Below are 18392 nucleotides of genomic sequence, written 5' to 3'. Positions count from 1 at the left end.
GTCTTATTATCTGAAAGTGACTGAAAATTACCTGACAGATGTCAGAGGGGCCTATGATCCAAATGTAATTACTGGAAAAATAAAACATTTGAAAGAACTGATTGGAGACAAGATAACCAATAATTTTGGGTTTATTAAACTATTAGAAAGGGGCTAGCAATCTGCAGAGCCACCACTTACTGTCCACTCATTACTGAAAACTCAGTTTCCATAGTGACCTAATTATACTTTATTTAATGCAACTTCAATGAATGAGATAACTTTTTTTTGAGATGGAGTCTTGCTCTGCTGCCCAGGCTGGAATGCAGTGGTGTGATCTCAGTTCACTGCAACCTCTTCCTCCTGGGTTCAGGCAGTTCTCCTGCTTCCACCTCCCAAGTAGCTGGGACTACAGGCATGAGCCACCATGCCCGGCTGAGAACATTTTACATATATGTGAAATAGTTACCCAGTCCTGATCAACTAGAGCACTGAGTGACACACATTAAATGTTAAGTTTGAAAAGACTGTAAAACATTCACATATGACAGCTCTTAGTGAAGTAAGAGCCTTTCATATTCCATAATTGTTTGAAACATCCAGGAGAGCTAGGTCCCGTATCTCCTCTAGAAGTGTGTATAGGCTCCTTCCCTTTGTTTGGCAATATTCTTGATATTCTTCCTGAATGATGTTTACTTTGACCTCTTGGGCAAGCTGAGCTTCTTCCATAGATTTAGTTACTTCTTTCACTAACTCACTCTTCAGCAAAGGGGAGCTCTGATGAATAAGTTCTGTATTTGGTATCTTGTATGGTTTGTTACTAATTATTTCAAGTCTGATTGTATCAGAATGGCAACGTGAGGCCTGTACGGATATTCTTACCTAGCATAGAGAAGAAAATACATATTACTAAATCACATTATTTGTTCCTTACATTTTAAATATTAATAATACTTAATAGAAACACAGACTTACGGTTACATGGTCAAACAAATGGAACGTAACAGATTCCCCATCTGTTGTAGTAGAGGTAATTTTGTTTTGAAATCGTTGAAGGGATCCTGGTTTCCATGCAGAACGGCTATCTGGGCCAGATGAGATGACTAAACCATCTTTATTTTTTAGATAAGCAGCACCTTTAATCCCAAACCTATATTATGACCAGAATATAAATCCAGAGACAATGTATTCTTAGTACACAGATCTTGTATGCTTATCTAGAATACTAGTTTTTCTCCTAGATTAAAAACAAATTACTTTTCCTGTGGTTTACCTCCAAGTATTTATTTCACCTTAGCAGATGGAAACAAAGTATTTTGTTAGATAAGAAAGACCCTAAAATGGACATAGATGTGTATATATATACACACATTCCAATCTTCACTTTATTTTTTTTGAGACAGAGTCTTGCTCTGTCACCCAGGCTGGAGTGCAATGGCACGATCTTGGCTCACTGCAACCTCTGCCTCCCGGGTTCAAGTGATTCTCCTGCCTCAGCCTCCCAGGTAGCTGGGATTTCAGGCACGCGTCACCACGCCCGGCTAATTTTTGTACTTTTAGTAGAGACGGGGTTTCACCATGTTGGCCAGGCTGGTCTCGAACTCCTGACCTCAGGTGATCTGCCCACCTTGGCCTCCCAAAGTGCTGGGATTATAGGCGTGAGCCACCCCTGGCCTCCAATCTTCACATTTATATACTGAATCATATGTTACATTATGTACATATAACTAGTTGCTTAAATATCTTAATAAATTGTATCTATGTACAGTTTGTGTTCTACACTTTTACCGATGATTTGTTATGCACCATTGCATTAGATGTAACATACCTGGGTATAAATACAAGCACACCATTTGTTCGAATTGAATAAATAACTCCATCAGATATGCAACGCTCCTCGGTGGCAGGGTCTTTGTCTTTGAAGTACATGCACTGGAAGAGCTCAGTAGACTGCTTCTGAGAATGCTGTGCTGCCTGTAAGAAGCACAACTCCAAGGTATTATAACACTCCCCTGGCATTCCCCGAAGAAATGAAATTCATATTCATTCAAATGTGAGATTCTGTAAAACTATTAACATAAAAATTGTTCTCTATTATGAAATTAAATTACTTTTTGTGGGAACTTAACTATCTAGTATTCTCTCTTCAAAAATGTCTTAGAAAATGAATTATTTTATAAAATGAAACCCATTTTTAGTTCATGAAATTAGAGGTCAGCAAATTTGAGTCACGTCCACCTTGGGTACAGGAAAAGTATCACATATGTCTTACTTGCCATTTCTTTCTTCTCTTTTCTTTTTTTTTTTTTTTGAGACAGAGTCTCGCTCGGTTGCCCAGGCTGGAGTGCAGTGACGCGATCTTGGCTCACTGTAAGCTCCACCTCCTGGGTTCACACCATTCTCCTGCCTCAGCCTCCCGAGTAGCTGGGACTACAGGCGCCCGCCACCACGCCCGGATAATTTTTTGTGTGTGTTTGTAGTAGAGATGGGGTTTCACCGTGTTAGCCAGGATGGTCTCGATCTCCTGACCTCATGATCCACCCACCTCGGCCTCCCAAAGTGCTGGGATTACAGGTGTGTGCCACCCCGCCCGGCCAGCCTTTCTTTTCAAACCTGTCCTACGAAAACCCTATTGGTGGAAGTCTAAATTAGCACTACTGATAAGGAAGACAATTTAGTAATATGTATCAAAGTTTCTTTTTGTTTTTTGAAGATGGAGTCTCACTCTGTCGCCTAGGCTGGAGTGCAATAGTGTGATCTTGGCTCCCTGCAACCTCCACTCCCGGGTTCATGTGATTCTCCTGTGTCAGCCACCCGATTAGCTGGGATTACAGGCGCGCACCACCATGCCTGGCTAATTTTTGTATTTTTGTATTTTTTTTTTTTTGAGAAGGAGTCTCGCACTGTCGCCCAGGCTGGAGTGCAGTGGCGCGATCTCGGCTCACTGCAAGCTCCGCCTCCCGGGTTCACGCCATTCTCCTGCCTCAGCCTCCCGAGTAGCTGGGACTACAGGCGCCTATCACCTCGCCCGGCTAATTTTTTGTATTTTTAGTAGAGATGGGGTTTCACCATTTTAGCCAAGATGGTCTCGACCTCCTGACCTCGTGATCCGCCCATCTCAGCCTCCCAAAGTACTGGGATTACACGCGTGAGCCACTGCGCCCAGCCTAATTTTTGTATTTTTAGTAGTAACAGGGTTTCACCATGTTGGCCAGACTGGTCTCAAACTCGATTACAGTCATGAGCCACTGCACCCGGCCTATCAAAATTTCATTTATGCGTGCACACCTTTCGGCTCAGCAATTCCATTTCTAGGAATTTTTCCAGACAATCATCTGAAATGTCTGTATAAGTGTATCCATAAGGATGGTTGTAAATTTGATTGCTTAGAACAGTGCTGCCCAACAGAACTTTCTGCAATGATAGAAATGCTCTCTATCTGTGTTGCCTAATATGTAGCCACTAACCACAAGTGGCCACTGAGCATGTGCAATGTGGTCAGTGTGACTGAGAAACCAAATTTCAACTTCTAATTTTAATTAAATTTAGGTAGCCCACATGGCTAGTGCTACAACATTGCACAGCAGACAGCTATACCATTGGATATAGAAAATTAAAGATTTAGTTTCCAATTTCCTGCATTACCCAGTGGTCTAGTTCTATGCTGTGCAATCTTGTAGCAACTAGTAATATGAAATAGAATAGAAAGCTGCTCCAAAACAATGATGTAACATGCTGTGCTATCTATAACAGTTGGGTTACATGAAAAAAGCAGATTTCAAACAGCAGGCATGGTATGATTTTTTTTTTTTTTTTTTTTTTGAGACAGAGTCTCGCTCTGTCGCCCAGGCTGGAGTGGTGTGATGTTGGCTCACTGCAAGCTCCGCCTCTCGGGTTCACGCCATTCTCCTGCCTCAGCCTCCTGAGTAGCTGGGACTATAAGCGCCCGCCACCACGCCCGGCTAATTTTTTGTATTTGTAGTAGAGATGGGGTTTCACGTGTTAGCCAGGATGGTCTCGATCTCCTGACTTTGAGATCTGCCCGCCTCAGCCTCCCAAAGTGCTGGGATTATAGGCGCAAGCCACCGCGCCTGGCCGATAGTTTTATAAATAAAAATGTTAGCAGTGTCTAGAATCATTAATTATTAGCTCTGAGTGGTAAGATAACAGGTGAGGTGTTTGTCTTCATATCTTTTTTTTTTTTTTTTTTTTGAGACACAGTCTCAATTCTGTCATCCAGGCTGGAGTGGAGTGGTGCGATCTCGGCTCACTGCAATCTCCACCTCCTGGGTTCAAGCGATTCTCCTGCCTTAGCCTTCCAAGCAACTGGGACTACAGGCACATGCCACCACACCCGGCTAATTTTTGTATTTTTTGTAGAGACGGGGTTTCACCATAATGGTCAGGCTGGTCTCAAACTCCTGACCTCAAGTGATCGGCCTGTTTTGGCCTCCCAAAGTGCTGGGATTACAGGCATGAGCCACCGCGCCTGACCTCTGTCATCATATCTTTATGTGTTGCTTGAATCTTTACATTTCCGCCTTTTGGAAAAAAAAAATCTAATAATCTACTGTCAAATCTCCCAAATCCACAAGTTACCTGAGAACATCTACAAACGTTCTGAAAGCACTGGTTAAAATAATTCTAGAATTTAATTTGCTAGAACGTATGATACTTCACTGTACTACACAATAGAGCTGACATTTTCTTAGCAAGAGATGATAGGTAAGAGAATTTTGAAATTCTCTCTTACTCGGTTTCTGTTGTTGATATGTCTGCATAATTCCTCAAGATCTTTGTTGGTGAACAAATTTCCCTTAATTTCCATTTTCTTATCTTTTGAAATGGCTGCCATTAACAAGCGGTGTACTACAATATCTGAATATCTTCTTATTGGAGAAGTAAAGTGGGTATATTTATCTAATGCAAGACCTTCAAAAAGAAAGCAAAAGATCAAAATGAACAAAAGATCTTTAAAAATAACTAGCACAAAGTTATAGCGACACATAGGAACATGGTATGATTCACCGTAATGATGGAACTCCTCCTCCGCGCAGGATCCCGTGGAGAAATACAGAGCATTGGACATGGCCTGCGTGGCCATGGAGCGCAGCAGCCTGTTCACAATGGGATCGTGGGGGTCATTCGCATTATCCAGAGAATCAGCCAGTGTTTTATTGGACCTGACAAAGAACAGAAAAATCGTTAGCTAGTCCCAGACAGTAATTTACAAGACAACACTTTGAGAGGAACCCTTCACTCATCCGTCTGAATACCTTCATCTGCCAGTAAATTTATTTTGGACACATTTCAGAAGCACCTCTTTTCAAATACAGAAATCTAGTTTGCTTTGCAGTTTAAACAAAGCAAGAGTGTCAGAATTTAAATACATTTCTTAAGTAGAAATGAATCACGTACTGATTGTAACATGAGACTAAGTTAGTGCTTGGCCATAATGGGCGGTCAAATACTCGTTGAATTGAATTCTTTACATCCTTAACCTTAAACATTCTATATAGGTAAAATAATGGACTTGGTGTACAAGTAAAAGAAACCTAAATTAGTTTTTCTTTTTTATTTTTTATTTTTTTTTATTTTTATTTTTTTTGTTGAGACAGAGTCTCGCTTTGTCGCCCAGACTGGAGTGCAGTGGCCGGATCTCAGCTCACTGCAAGCTCCGCCTCCCAGGTTCACGCCATTCTCCTGCCTCAGCCTCCCGAGTAGCTGGGACTACAGACGCCCGCCACCTCGCCCGGCTAGGTTTTTGTATTTTTTAGTAGAGACGGGGTTTCACCGTGTTAGCCAGGATGGTCTTGATCTCCTGACCTTGTGATCCGCCCGTCTCGGCCTCCCAAAGTGCTGGGATTACAGGCTTGAGCCACCGCGCCCGGCCTTAGTTTTTCTTTTTTAAAGAGGTAGTAAGCATTCTATTTATTCTGAAAATAATTTTTTTGTAGAGACAGGGTCTCACTTTGTTGCCCAGGCTAGTCTTGAACTTCTGGCCTTCAGTGATACTCCTGCCTCAGTCTCCCAAAGTGCTGGGGTTACAGGTGTGAACCACTGCATACAGCCTCAAAATAATAATTTTAAAGCCCCAGGAAATACAGAGGTATATTAAAAATAAAACTAATAATACAACATATAATTCAGTCCTATATTGTGGCTGGCTAAGGGAAAAGGGGGAAAGGAGAAATAGAGCATGATAATAAACAGAGAGGCAAGGTGTTAAGTGGTCACTATGTGAGCTTTCAAGTTTAACAGACTTGGTGGGTTCAAATCCTGGCTCTGTCCTGACTGACTGTTAAATTACAGGCAAATTACTTAATCTCTTCAGACTTAATTGACTTATCTGTAAACATGAATGATGCTGCCATCACCTCAGCATTAAGAATTAACCACGAGGATGTCTGAAAGCCCTTGTCCCATGTGCCTGGCATGCAGACAGCTCACACAGTGACAAACTAACAAACAAACATACTAGCACCGGAAGGCAGAAGCAAAAAAAAAACAAACCCTCTTTAAAAAAAAAAAAAAAAAAGAGGCTGGGCGTGGTGGCTTACGCCTGTAATCCTAGCACTTGGGAGGCTGAGGAGGGAGATCACAAGGTCAGGAGTTGCCAGTATGGTGAAACCCTGTCTCTAACAAAAATACAAAAAAATCAGCCAGGCGTGGTGGCGGGCACCTGTAGTCCCAGTTACTTGGGAGGCTGAGGCAGGAGAATCCCTTGAACCCGGGAGGTGGGGGTTGCAGTGAGATTGTGCCATGGCACTCCAGCCTGGCAACACAGCGAGACTCCGTCCCAAAGAAAAAAAAAAAATGGAGTCTCACCATGTTGTCCAAGTTAAAAAACAATCAATTTTGATAAACAAATAAAAGATATTTTAATTAGTACCTGTTACTTGACAATAAAATATTTTAAAAAACAATATATATATGTGTATATATATATATTTTTTTTTGAGACAGAGTCTCAGTCTGTCACCCAGGCTGGAGTGTAGTGGAACAGTCTTGGCTCACCGCAACCTCCGCCTCCCAGGTTCAAGCGATTCTCGCGCCTCAGCCTCCGAGTACCTGGGATTACAAGAGTGCACTACCACGCCTGGCTCATTGTTGTATTTTTAGTAGGGACAGAGTTTCACCATGTTGGCAAGGCTGGTTTCGAACTCCTGACCCCAGTGATGTGCCTGCCTCAGCCTCCAAAGTGCTAGGATTACAGGTGGTGAGCCACTGTACCCAGCCTATACTTAGTTTTTATTTATATATTTTTTTTGAGAGAGTCTTGCTCTATCACCCAGGCTGGAGTGCAGTGGTACAATCTCGGGTCACTGCAACCTCTGCCTCTTGGGTTCACACCATTCTCCTGTCTCAGCCTCCCGAGTAGCTGGGACTACACGCGCCCGCCACCTTGCCCGGATAATTTTTTGTATTTGTAGTAGAGATGGGGTTTCACTGTGTTAGCCAGGATGGTCTCAATCTCCTGACCTCGTGATCCATCCACCTCAGCCTCCCAAAGTGCTGGGATTACAGGCATGAGCCACCGTGCCCGGCCTGCCTATACTTAGTTTTTAATGAAAGAAGTATTTTATTCTAGAGATAGGGAGTAAAAATGTCTCATTCAGTGGAGGGTGGTATAAATTCACTGTTGATGTAGTATCTTACAATATTGTCACAAAGATGCTGCATTTTGAAATTATTGAAATAAATAGGATTAATTCTTCATCACTTAAGGGGTAGATGAAATTAAATCAAGGGTAACTAACAGGTTCCCTACTTCTGTATTGCAAATTATGGCAGGCCAGCCGCACACGGTGGCTCATACCTATAATCCCAGCACTTTGGGAGACTGAGTGGGTGAATCACGAGCTCAGGAGTTTGAGACCAGCCTGACCAACATGGTGTAACCCTGTCTCTACCAAAAATACAAACATTTGCCGATCGTGGTGGCACGCGCTTGTAATCCCATATACTCGGGAGGCTGAGTCAAGAGAATCGCTTGAACCCGGGAGGCGGAAGTTGCAGTGAGCCAAGATCGTGCCACTGCACTCCAGCCTAGGTGACATAGCGAGACTCTATCTCAAAAACAAACAAACAAACAAAAAAACACCAATCAACCAACCAACCAACCAAACAAACAAAAAAAAACCCAAATTGTAGTGGATCAAAATTTATGCCTAAATGTCCATTGTGGTCGCTCACGCCTATAATCTCAGCAGTTTGGGAGGCCAAGGCAGGTGGATCACTTGAGGTCAAGAGCTTGAGACTAGCCTAGCCAACATGGCGAAACTCTGTCTCTGCTAAAAATACAAAAAAAATTAGCTGGGCGTAGTGGCGTGTGCCTGTAGTACCAGCCACTCGGGAGCCTGAGGCAGGAGAATCATTTGAACCTGGGAGGTGGTGGTTGCAGTGAGCCGGGATCGCACCACTGCACTCAAGCCTGTGTGACACGGCAAGACTCTATCTAAAAAAAAAAATGAGCCGGGCGCGGTGGCTCACGCCTGTAATCCCAGCACTTTGGGAGGCCGAGGCGGGCGGATCACGAGGTCAGGAGATCGAGACCATCCTGGCTAACGTGGTGAAACCCCGTCTCTACTAAAAATGCAAAAAATTAGCCGGGCGAGGCGGCGGGCGCCTGTAGTCCCAGCTACTCCGGAGGCTGAGGCAGGAGAATGGCGTGAACCCGGAAGGCGGAGCTTGCAGTGAGCCGAGATCGCGCCATTGCACTCCAGCCTGGGCGACTAAGCGAGACTCTGTCTCAAAAAAAAAAAAAAAAAAAAAAAAAAAAAAAGAAATAAAAAACCAAGGAACAAAATTATGACTAAATAAACATGTTTTAAGTCTCTATACATAACAATGAAGAGAGAAAAGTGTGTCTTCAAAAATGCAGAGAGCCAACAATCTGTTTTCTCTTTTTGGTCAAAGATCTGGCTGTCACATTTTAAGAACAACTATAAGATAAATAAATATGCAGCATGCCCCTCCATTGCTCTGCCCCCTCAAAAGAGGAATACCGTGTATCTATGAAGAAGCCTTTGGCTTTAGCACATTCCCGGAGTTCTGAAAAGAACTCCTGGTGTGGAGGAGGGTGCTGGCGCAGCAAGGCCTGATGAGGGAAGCTCTCCCAGATCTTCTTGGCGACCCAGTGGTTGGCCAGGATCATGCATTCAGCCACTGTCTCATGGACTTCCAGGGGCTGCTTGGGGATGAGGTCATGAATGTTTTTTTTGTCATCTAGCTGTACGCGAACCTCTACCCCTTCCAGTTCCAGGGCACCACATCCGTCTCGTTTAGCTCTGACATGGCGAGCTATGTCGGTCAGCTTTCCAATTGCCCACACTAACTCCTCCAGCTTGGCTTGTCTGCTCTTCTCATCCAAGTCTTTGAATTCTGGAATATCATCAACAACACTAAAATTTCCATCCAGTAGTTCTTGGGCTGCTTCATAGAACAGTTTGTATGCTGATCGAATAATGGTTCTGCCATACCACACTTCCTTAATTTCATAAGAGGTTTTATCCAGTTCCCACATGATACTTACAGCATACCTACAAAAACAGTAACATTGACAATATCACTATTAAATTCATCTGGCTTTTGTTTTGTTTTGTTTTGTTTGAGACAGGGTCTTGCTCTGTCACCCAGGCTGGAGTGCAATGGCATGATTGCTGCTCACTGTTGCCTCAATCTCCTGGGTTTGAGCAATTCTCCTGCCCAAAGTGCTGGGATTACAGGTGTGAACCACCATGCCCCACCTAAGTCTTCTATTTTTGAAGCAAGTAGAATTTGACCTAACTGTAACTTAAAAAAAATTACAAAGCTACAGGTTTCTGGTTTGATTTGTCAATCCAACCACCTTACAACTAAATCAAAAAATATTTTAAATTAAAACAACAGTTAGACAGGGTTTTGTTGAACTCTGAACAAATTTGAAATGAGTTCATATGTGACATTACAAACCCTACTTTATGTCCTCCTTTTTTTTTTTTTTTTTTTTTCTTGAGATGGAGTCTCGCTCTGTTGCCCAGGGTGGAGTGCAGTGGTGCTATCTTGGCTCACTGCAACCTACCTCTTCCAGGTTCAAGTGATTCTCCTGCCTCAGCCTCCAGAGTAGCTGGGACTACAGGCACGCACCACCACGCCTGGCTAATTTTTTCTATTTTAGTAGAGACACAGTTTCACTGTGTTGCCCAGGCTGGTCTCAAACTCCTGAGCTCTGGCAATCCACCCACCTCGGCCTCCTGAAGTGCTAGGATTACAGGCGTGAGCCACCGTGCCTGGCCATGTCCTCCATTTTGATTAGAAAAGCATGACACTGATAGAGTCAAGTCTTTTTAGCTCAGTAAATTAGAGCAAAGTCTTGCAAATCCTACAGGATGACACTGAACTGTGATATCAGTCTTGATGACGGCTAAATGAGCAAAAATTGCATTTAGCAAAAAAAACTCTTTGCCACCAAGTCATTTTATTAAAAAAGTATACATTTGGAACTCAAAAAAAACCACAGGGCTAATTTTCCTAATATGTAAAGAGCTTTTACAAATTAATTAGTAATTGATCTTGAATCCAAAAGAAAAATGGGCAAAGAATATAAAGTAGTTAACAGAAAGGGATACCTAAGTGACTCTTAAACATACAAAAAATGGTTAGCTTTATTCATAATGCAAATTAAAGCCAATCTAAGATACCATTTTTCATTTATCAAATTGGCAAAGATAAAAAAATACAACATACTGTGCTGGCAAGGCTGTGGGAAAATACGCACTCTCATACATTGGCAACAGGAACATAATTGGTGGAACATTTAAAGAGGGCGATTTGATTATACTGATCTAAACACAAATGCACATACTCTTGACACAGAGATCCCATAATCAAATATGGGAATTTCTCTTTCATATATACTATATTTTTAAAAATGTGAAATGGGCTGGGCGTGGTGGCTTACATCTGTAATCCCAGCATTTTGGGAGGCCAAGGCAGGAGGATCACTTGAGCACAGGAGTTCAAGACCAGCCTCGGCAATATGTGAAACTCGGTCTCCAAAAATAAAAATAAAAATGAAAATGTGAAATGACTTATGTTCAAAGTTAACTCTGTACAGCTTTGTTTGTAAAACCAAAATACGGGAAACTATCAAAATTTCCATAGATAGTGCAACCATTATTAATACGGAATGATCTCTAAGATACCAGTAAGTTTTTTTTAAAAAGGAAGGTGCTAAACAGTATATATATAATGCAACCATTTGTGTAAAAAACAAAGATCACATATGCATATTTGTGTGTATAATATATCTAGAAAAACTAATATGGAACTGGTAAATGAGGGAAAGTGATAGGGAGGAATCTTTCATTAAATACCTCTTGGGATATATGAGTTTGGGCCTATATGATTCTATTACCTATTCAAAGAGAAACATAAATTTTAACCTTAACAAATGAGCAAACAAAAAACTCCCCAAGTTCATGATCCTCATGCCAAACAACTTCATCCGGGCAATGCATAAGCACAAAGCTACACACATTTGTTCTCAGATTTTAGCCGACTTTAAAAAGCCAGTAACAGAGGGAGATGCAGCCCCACTGCTAGCAGACAGAAGAGAGGAGGGGAAGGGTAGGGAAGGCTGGAGAAATAAAGCTGCCTAAAGGTAAGTGGTGTGGGGTTGGGGTCAGGAGTGGTGTTGAGAGATCAGAGGGGAGACCCACAGCTGGGGTGGGGCAGTGCAGAGAAGAAAAATGAGGCCAGAAGCAGGCAGCATCGGGAGCCACAGAAGGGCCAGGACAAGCTTTGAAGACAAAAGCCATAAACTCACCTATCAACGCCTCCCAGAAGGGAACACAAATCAGCACTGAGGACGGAAGGCAGCATGTCATAGCGACGATCTGCTAGATAATAAGTGGTGGCCCTGTGAATGACACACACGCGGCACCGCGACCTTCAGCAGGGAGAAGCAGAACTGCTGACTGTGTGGGCCGCAGGGAGGTAAATGGCCAAAATCTCACTACAGATTCCCCAAGGTAGTTGCTGTTTCATAAAGTGCAGCAGACTGGGTAATAAAACTATTCCCATGGTCCCATTTTTCTAAGTGATACTGCTTTGGGCTGAATAGTCTTCCACTGATAAGAGAAAGAAAGAGCAAGTGACAGTGAATCTTTGTTGCATAAGAAAAATTGGAGTGTAATGATCCAGCATTTTTATAAAATAGTATATTACTACATGAAAATTTAACCCATTTCAGTTTAGTAGGAAACAATATGTGAAAAGGTTATGTTAAAAGGAAAGGTAAATTGATCAAGGTACTGTTTTTCTAAACGAAAATGGGGAGTGGACCTCAACTTTTTTTTTTTTTCCGGAAGGGACTTTCAGAATTACACAAACATGAGATCTTTGAACACCTGAAACTAGTACAGACACAAAATACACAGTCACATATATACAACCATAGAGCTGATTTCAAATAGCATTACCTTGTTCTAGCTTCAATATCAATATAAGAATTTGGTGCCACAAAGTGTGTTACATCTGCGATGTGGACCCCAAGTTCCAGGTTGCCATTATTTAAGGTTCTGATTGAGAGTGTGTCATCCACATCTTCACAACCTTTGGGGTCAATGCTGAATACGAGATGGCTTTTCCTCAAGTCTTTACGTTTTTGTTCCTCTTCACGACTCACTTTCCAGGGATTTTCTGGTGTGTTTACCGGCATCTCACACATCTGTATGAGAGGTCAAATATTCAGCAATTCATGCACCACACATTTCTGTAAAAATCCACTCACTGATATTCTCAATGCGACCACAGAGAAATTCATTCATTCTCAATTACCTTCTGCATCAACCTATGTCGGCTTCCTTCGATCAATAATTGTTTATTAGGTGCCTCAGATATCCGGGGTACTGTGCTGGGCTCTGGAAAGTCAGGAGTCAACAAGAAAGACAAAGTCCCATACCCCTGAGGACCCTTACATTTGGACAGAAAATGTCCCACAACTTCTACCAGTCTCTTTAGTTACAGAGGCTTGGAACAAGAGTACAACATGTAGCCCATTTTCAAATGATCCATTCGTTTAAATGTAGTCAAGCTTTAAATTTAAGACTTGAAAAAATAATCAACATGTTCCAAATATTAAAAGCTTACCCCTTAAAGATAATTTTATACAAGACCTATCTAGGGCATTTTCTCTCCATTATTATCTGTTTAAGCCATCAATTTGCAGTTAAGTAGGCTAAAAGGGAAGAGAAAATTCTAGTCCTATGATGTATAGCTCACACTTTATTTTATTGTAACATTTTCACTAAGAGCTGCCAAACAAGTCAACAAATAATTTCCAGAAACTAATGTTAAATATAAAAATTTAATGATGTAAAATATTCTACAATAGTTTACTATGATAGCTCCTATTCTGTGAAAAACTATAATGAAAATAAGAACACCCAGACACTCCTTATGGCAATGCAAATGGGTCCAAATTTTCTGGAGAACAATCTGCTAGTACATATAAGAAGTTATTTAAATCTTTTATACCCTTTGACTTGGTAATCTCACTTTAAGGATTACATTCCAAGAGAATGATCAAAAAGATATTAAAAAGCAGGCCAGGCGTGGTGGCTCAGGCCTGTAATCCCAGCACTTTGGGAGGTTGAGGCGGGCGGATCACGAGGTCAGGAGATCGAGACCATCCTGGTTAACACGGTGAAACCCCATCTCTACTAAAAATACAAAAAATTAGCCAGGTGTGGTGGTGTGCGCCTGTAGTCCCAGCTACTCGGGAGGCTGAGGCAGGAGAATTGCTTGAACCCGGGAGGCAGAGGTTGCAGTGAGCCGAGATCTTGCCACTGCACTCCAGCCTGGGTGACAGAGCAACACTCCATCTAAAAAAAAAAAAAGAAATTAAAAGCAGTGTTTATAAAAATGTTCGAAGTAACTTTTTTTTTTTTTTTTTTTTTTTGACAGAGCCTCACTCTATCGCCGGGGCTGGAGCACAGTGGCGCGATCTCGGCTCACTGCAACCTCCGCCTCCGGGGTTCAAGCAATTCTCCTGCCTCAGACTCTCGAGTAGCTGGGATTACAGGTGCCCACCTCTATGCCCAGCTAATTTTTTTATGTGTTTTTAGTAGAGACAGGTTTTCATCATGTTGGCCAGGCTGGTCTCAAACTCCTGACCTGGTGATTCACCCGCCTTGGCCTCCCAAAGTGCTGGGATTACAGGCGTGAGCCACCGCCCCCGACCTACATTTTTTTATAATACTGAAAAATTAAACAGCTGAATGCTCAACAATTGAGAAATGCTTAAGCAAACTAGGGTATGTCAATATACCATAATTTACCATTATCATTAAAATAAGTAGGCTATGTCAATATATAAAAATAATTTTAAGTGAAAGAAGCAGAACAGAAATCAGCGTGTGCACATGATGAATATAGTCATGCAAGAATAATACACAAGATTTATGAGGGTTTTAAAAGATCATGAAGTGATGGAAATAGCTGATGTTTTACATTTATGGGATTTTTGTTTTCTGTAAAGGTTCACAAAAACTGTTTCATCGTGAGCATAATTTTTGACCCATGGGTCGGAGATGTATGGATCCCAGGAATCCACCCCCTGCAGCTTTATGCAGCCTCTGGTTGAATGATTTGGACAGAGAGTGTGGAGCTCAGTTGGGTCTGTAACTAGGTGTCCTTGTAGTTGCTGGGGACGGATGTATACTGACTATAAGACACTGACATATCATTTTTAAGCCCAGTTGGAAAATATAAAAATTTGAGAGCTATGAGGCTATAGAAAACTAATTCTACACTTAAAGCTGACTTCAGTTTGGTCCAAATATAGAATAAAGAGGAGTGAGATTTTTCCATTATCTGTAGCTTAACACAGTGGGTTGTTACATAACACAGCGACTTTTCTTTCTTAATGATGAAACAACAACAAAAGAAAAAAGAAAATGTCACTAGACCAAAGGTTTCTGGAAAACCCGACCTGAGCTTCTGAGAAAGGGATGACTGAAATACTGTTTTCCACCAGGATGGTTGCAATTTCGCCTTCCAGATCTCCAATTCTTCCTAAAACACGCACAAAATGTCCATTTGGATACACAGATGTTGACTCCCAAGAATCGATGCGCACGACCACCCTGAAGTCCTGCACAAAAGGAAAAAATAAAACACAGCTGAGCACCAGGAGTTAAGTGGGTCAATTAGAGGCATCAAACAAGAGGCAAACAGCACTGGGTTCCAAAGAGAGTGGGCAGTTGCAAATAGTGGTGTACAGTACGTTTTTTTTTTTGTTTTTCATTCTTTCTATTACTAAATTGCCAGAGGGTATGAAATGCTTGACGCAGTGCTTTGAAGGGAGGTATTACCTCTCTACGTCAATGAAGAGGGCTGGAAATTTTAGTCTGCTAAAGAGAGCCTGCATAAGGCTTCAAGATGTAATACATTCTAGTTAACACTTGCAACACAAGGGGAAAACTCAATTATACATGGTCCAAATTAAGTTTTAAAACAATAATCTTAATGTTTTGTGTGTGGGAGGTAGCTCCTAATTTCTTTGAAGTCTATTTTTCTTTCTTTCTTTTTTTTTTTTTGTGAGATGGAGTCTTGCTCTGTCACCCAGGCTGGAATGCAGTGGCGCTATCTTGGCTTACTGCAGCCTATGCCTCCCGGGTTCAAGTGATCCTCCTGCTTCAGCCTCTCACATAGCTGGGATTACAAGCGTGTACCACCATGCCCAACCAATTTTTGTATTTCTTTTTCTTTTTCTTTTTTTTTTTGTAGTAGAAATGGGGTTTCACCATGTTGGCCAGGCTGGTCCTTTTTTTTTTTTTTTTTTCCGAGATGGAGTCTCGCTCTGTCGCCCAGGCTGAAGCACAGTGGCACAATCTCGGCTCACTGCAAGCTCCGCCTCCCAGGTTCACGCCATTCTCCTGCCTCAGCCTCCTGAGTAGCTGGGACTATAGGCGCCTGCCACCATGCCCAGCTAATTTTTCGTATTTTTAGTAGAGACGGGGTTTCACTGAGTTAGCGAGCATGGTCTCAATCTCCTGACCTCATGATCTGCCCGCCTTGGCCTCCCAAAGTGCTGGGATTATAGGCGCAAGCCACCGCGCCCGGCCCAGGCTGGTCTTGAACTCCTGGCCTCAAGTGATCCACCTGCCTCAGCCTCCCAAAGTGCTAGAATTACAGGCATGAGCCACTGCGCCTGGCCTGTTTGAAGACCTCTTAAGATGGTCTTTGGCGGAGAAGAAGGTGTCAGTGTAAACTGAATCCCCACTACCCAAAAATTCCAGCAAACCATGGGAATGGAAAACATATTAGGTGCAACTGGCCTGGAGAGCCTGCATAAAGCTTCAAGATGTAAAAAGTACAATGGCCAGGTTACTGGCCGGGGACATCCTGCTTTAGTGTCTTATTTACAAACTGAAAAATATCAGGGGGAATTAAATTGGGCAATGCCCATACTCTTTGACACAAGTAAAGGTTAATTTCTAACCTTCTTGTTTATGTCTTCTTTCCAGTGCTATATTCCTTTATGGATAATCAATTCTGTGAAGTACCACTACATCATCCCTACAGGGCAGAGTGATCGTATTTCTATATTGCTTGCTGGAGGAAAGCTTGTTAGTGTTGGCAAAGTGTATCTATTGAAAGTTTCTGTCTTGGACAGCTGGATAATGTACGTTCTCTCTGGTTGTCCTACACAGCTCTTTCTAGGACAATTTCTCTCTGGCCTGAATTTATTAACCACAGACTATTTAATGGATGGTTCTCATATATTTAGAATTTTTAAAAAACAGAATCTTGGGGCTGGGCACAGTGGCTCATGCCTGTGATTCCAGCACTTTGGGGGGCCAAGGCAGGAGGATTGCTTGAGGTCAGTAGTTCAAGACCAGCCTGTGCAATAAAGTGAGACCCCATCTCTACAAAAAACAAATTAAAAAACATAAAAACACGGCCGGGCATGGAAGCTCACACCTATAATTCCAGCACTTTGGGAGGCAGAGGTGGCGGATCATGAGGTCAGGAGTTCAAAACTGGCCTGGCCAACATAGTGAAACCCTATCTCTACTAAAAATACAAAAATTAGTTGGGAGCGGTGGTGGGAGCCTGTAATCCCAGCTACTTGGGAGGCTGAGGCAGGGGAATTGCTTGAACCCGGGAGGCTGAGGTTGCAATAAGCCAAGATCGCGCCACTGCACTCCAGCCTGGGCGACAGAGTGAGACTCCGTCTTGGAAAAACAAAACGAAACAAAAAAACCCCCCAAAAAACACATCCCAGTATCTTGGAATGCCAGATGCCATCAATAATTCATTTCCTTTTTTTTTAATTGTTTTTTTTTTTTTTTTTTTTTTTTTTTTTTTGAGACGGAGTCTTGCTCTGTAGCCCGGGCTGGAGTGCAGTGGCCGGATCTCAGCTCACTGCAAGCTCCACCTCCCGGGTTTAGGCCATTCTCCTGCCTCAGCCTCCGGAGTAGCTGGGACTACAGGCGCCCGCCACCTCGCCCGGCTAGTTTTTTGTATTTTTAGTAGAGACGGGGTTTCACGGTGTTAGCCAGGATGGTCTCGATCTCCTGACCTCGTGATCCGCCGGTCTCGGCCTCCCAAAGTGCTGGGATTACAGGCTTGAGCCACCGCGCCCGGCCAATAATTCATTTCCTTATATGCAAAAGAATTAATAATGCTTTCTGGTACTGCTGAAAAGCTGGCAACGACAGAAGAGCAGAGATTCCACAGTAGAGGAAGAATGCCGGCCACCTGGAGGGCTTCTGCTTGCTGAGTGCTGATTCGAATTTTGGGAATTCTGTAATCCCAAGGTGTAACCAGGATTTTCTGAGCAGTTTTGCCCTGAGATTGGACCTCTTCTTTGGATGGAAATGTCACCACATAATCCCGCCAGTTCTTCTGAAGTATGCCCACCACTCGACCTTTGGGAAAACAAAACAAGGCATTAACTAGTTAGGTGCCACCTATCTGGACTCTGACCACCTCAGGCAGTAAGGAAAAGAAAAAGAAATACAGTGTCCTATTTTTTTTTCAAGCACATCCACCCAACTCAAGAACGTTTTTGAAAGGAAGCTTTTATTAACAACAATAATGGCTGGGCATGGTGGCTCATGCCTGTAATCCCAGCACTTTGGGAGGCTGAGGCAGGAGGATCATGTGAGGCCAGGAGTTCAAGACCAGCCCGGCCAACATGGTGAAACCCCACCTCTACAAAATACAAAAATTAGCTGGGCATGGTGGTGCGCACCGGTAATCACAGCTGTTCAGGAGGCTGAGGCAGGAGAATTGCCTGAACCTGGGAGGTGGAAGTTGCAGTGAGCCAAGATGGTGCCACTACACTCCAGCCTGGGCAAGCAGAGTGAGACTTTGTCTCAAAAACAAACACATAAACAAAATCCAAAACACACACAACA

General features: G+C 42.7%; 1 protein-coding gene across 2 annotated transcripts in view; it reads right to left on the bottom strand.

The window, feature by feature from the left end:
* Positions 1 to 113: 113 nt before the first annotated feature.
* Positions 114 to 18392, bottom strand: part of DIS3L (DIS3 like exosome 3'-5' exoribonuclease) — a 42672-nt gene continuing 24393 nt past the window's right edge. For both annotated transcript variants that reach the window (NM_001194471.3, XM_077938305.1), the window contains exons 8-17: positions 17731 to 17900; positions 14957 to 15118; positions 12444 to 12691; positions 11789 to 11881; positions 8988 to 9521; positions 5008 to 5162; positions 4733 to 4911; positions 1808 to 1953; positions 955 to 1129; positions 114 to 861 (exon numbers count right to left, since the gene is read on the bottom strand). In NM_001194471.3, the coding sequence (NP_001181400.2) occupies positions 553 to 861; positions 955 to 1129; positions 1808 to 1953; positions 4733 to 4911; positions 5008 to 5162; positions 8988 to 9521; positions 11789 to 11881; positions 12444 to 12691; positions 14957 to 15118; positions 17731 to 17900 (2171 nt within the window). In that variant the 3' untranslated portion in view covers positions 114 to 552. The remainder of the gene's footprint in view (positions 862 to 954; positions 1130 to 1807; positions 1954 to 4732; positions 4912 to 5007; positions 5163 to 8987; positions 9522 to 11788; positions 11882 to 12443; positions 12692 to 14956; positions 15119 to 17730; positions 17901 to 18392) is intronic.

The sequence above is a fragment of the Macaca mulatta genome, chromosome 7 (assembly GCF_049350105.2).
Source record: "Macaca mulatta isolate MMU2019108-1 chromosome 7, T2T-MMU8v2.0, whole genome shotgun sequence".
Lineage (NCBI taxonomy): Eukaryota > Metazoa > Chordata > Mammalia > Primates > Cercopithecidae > Macaca > Macaca mulatta.
This window is presented reverse-complemented; position numbering and strand designations above follow the sequence as displayed.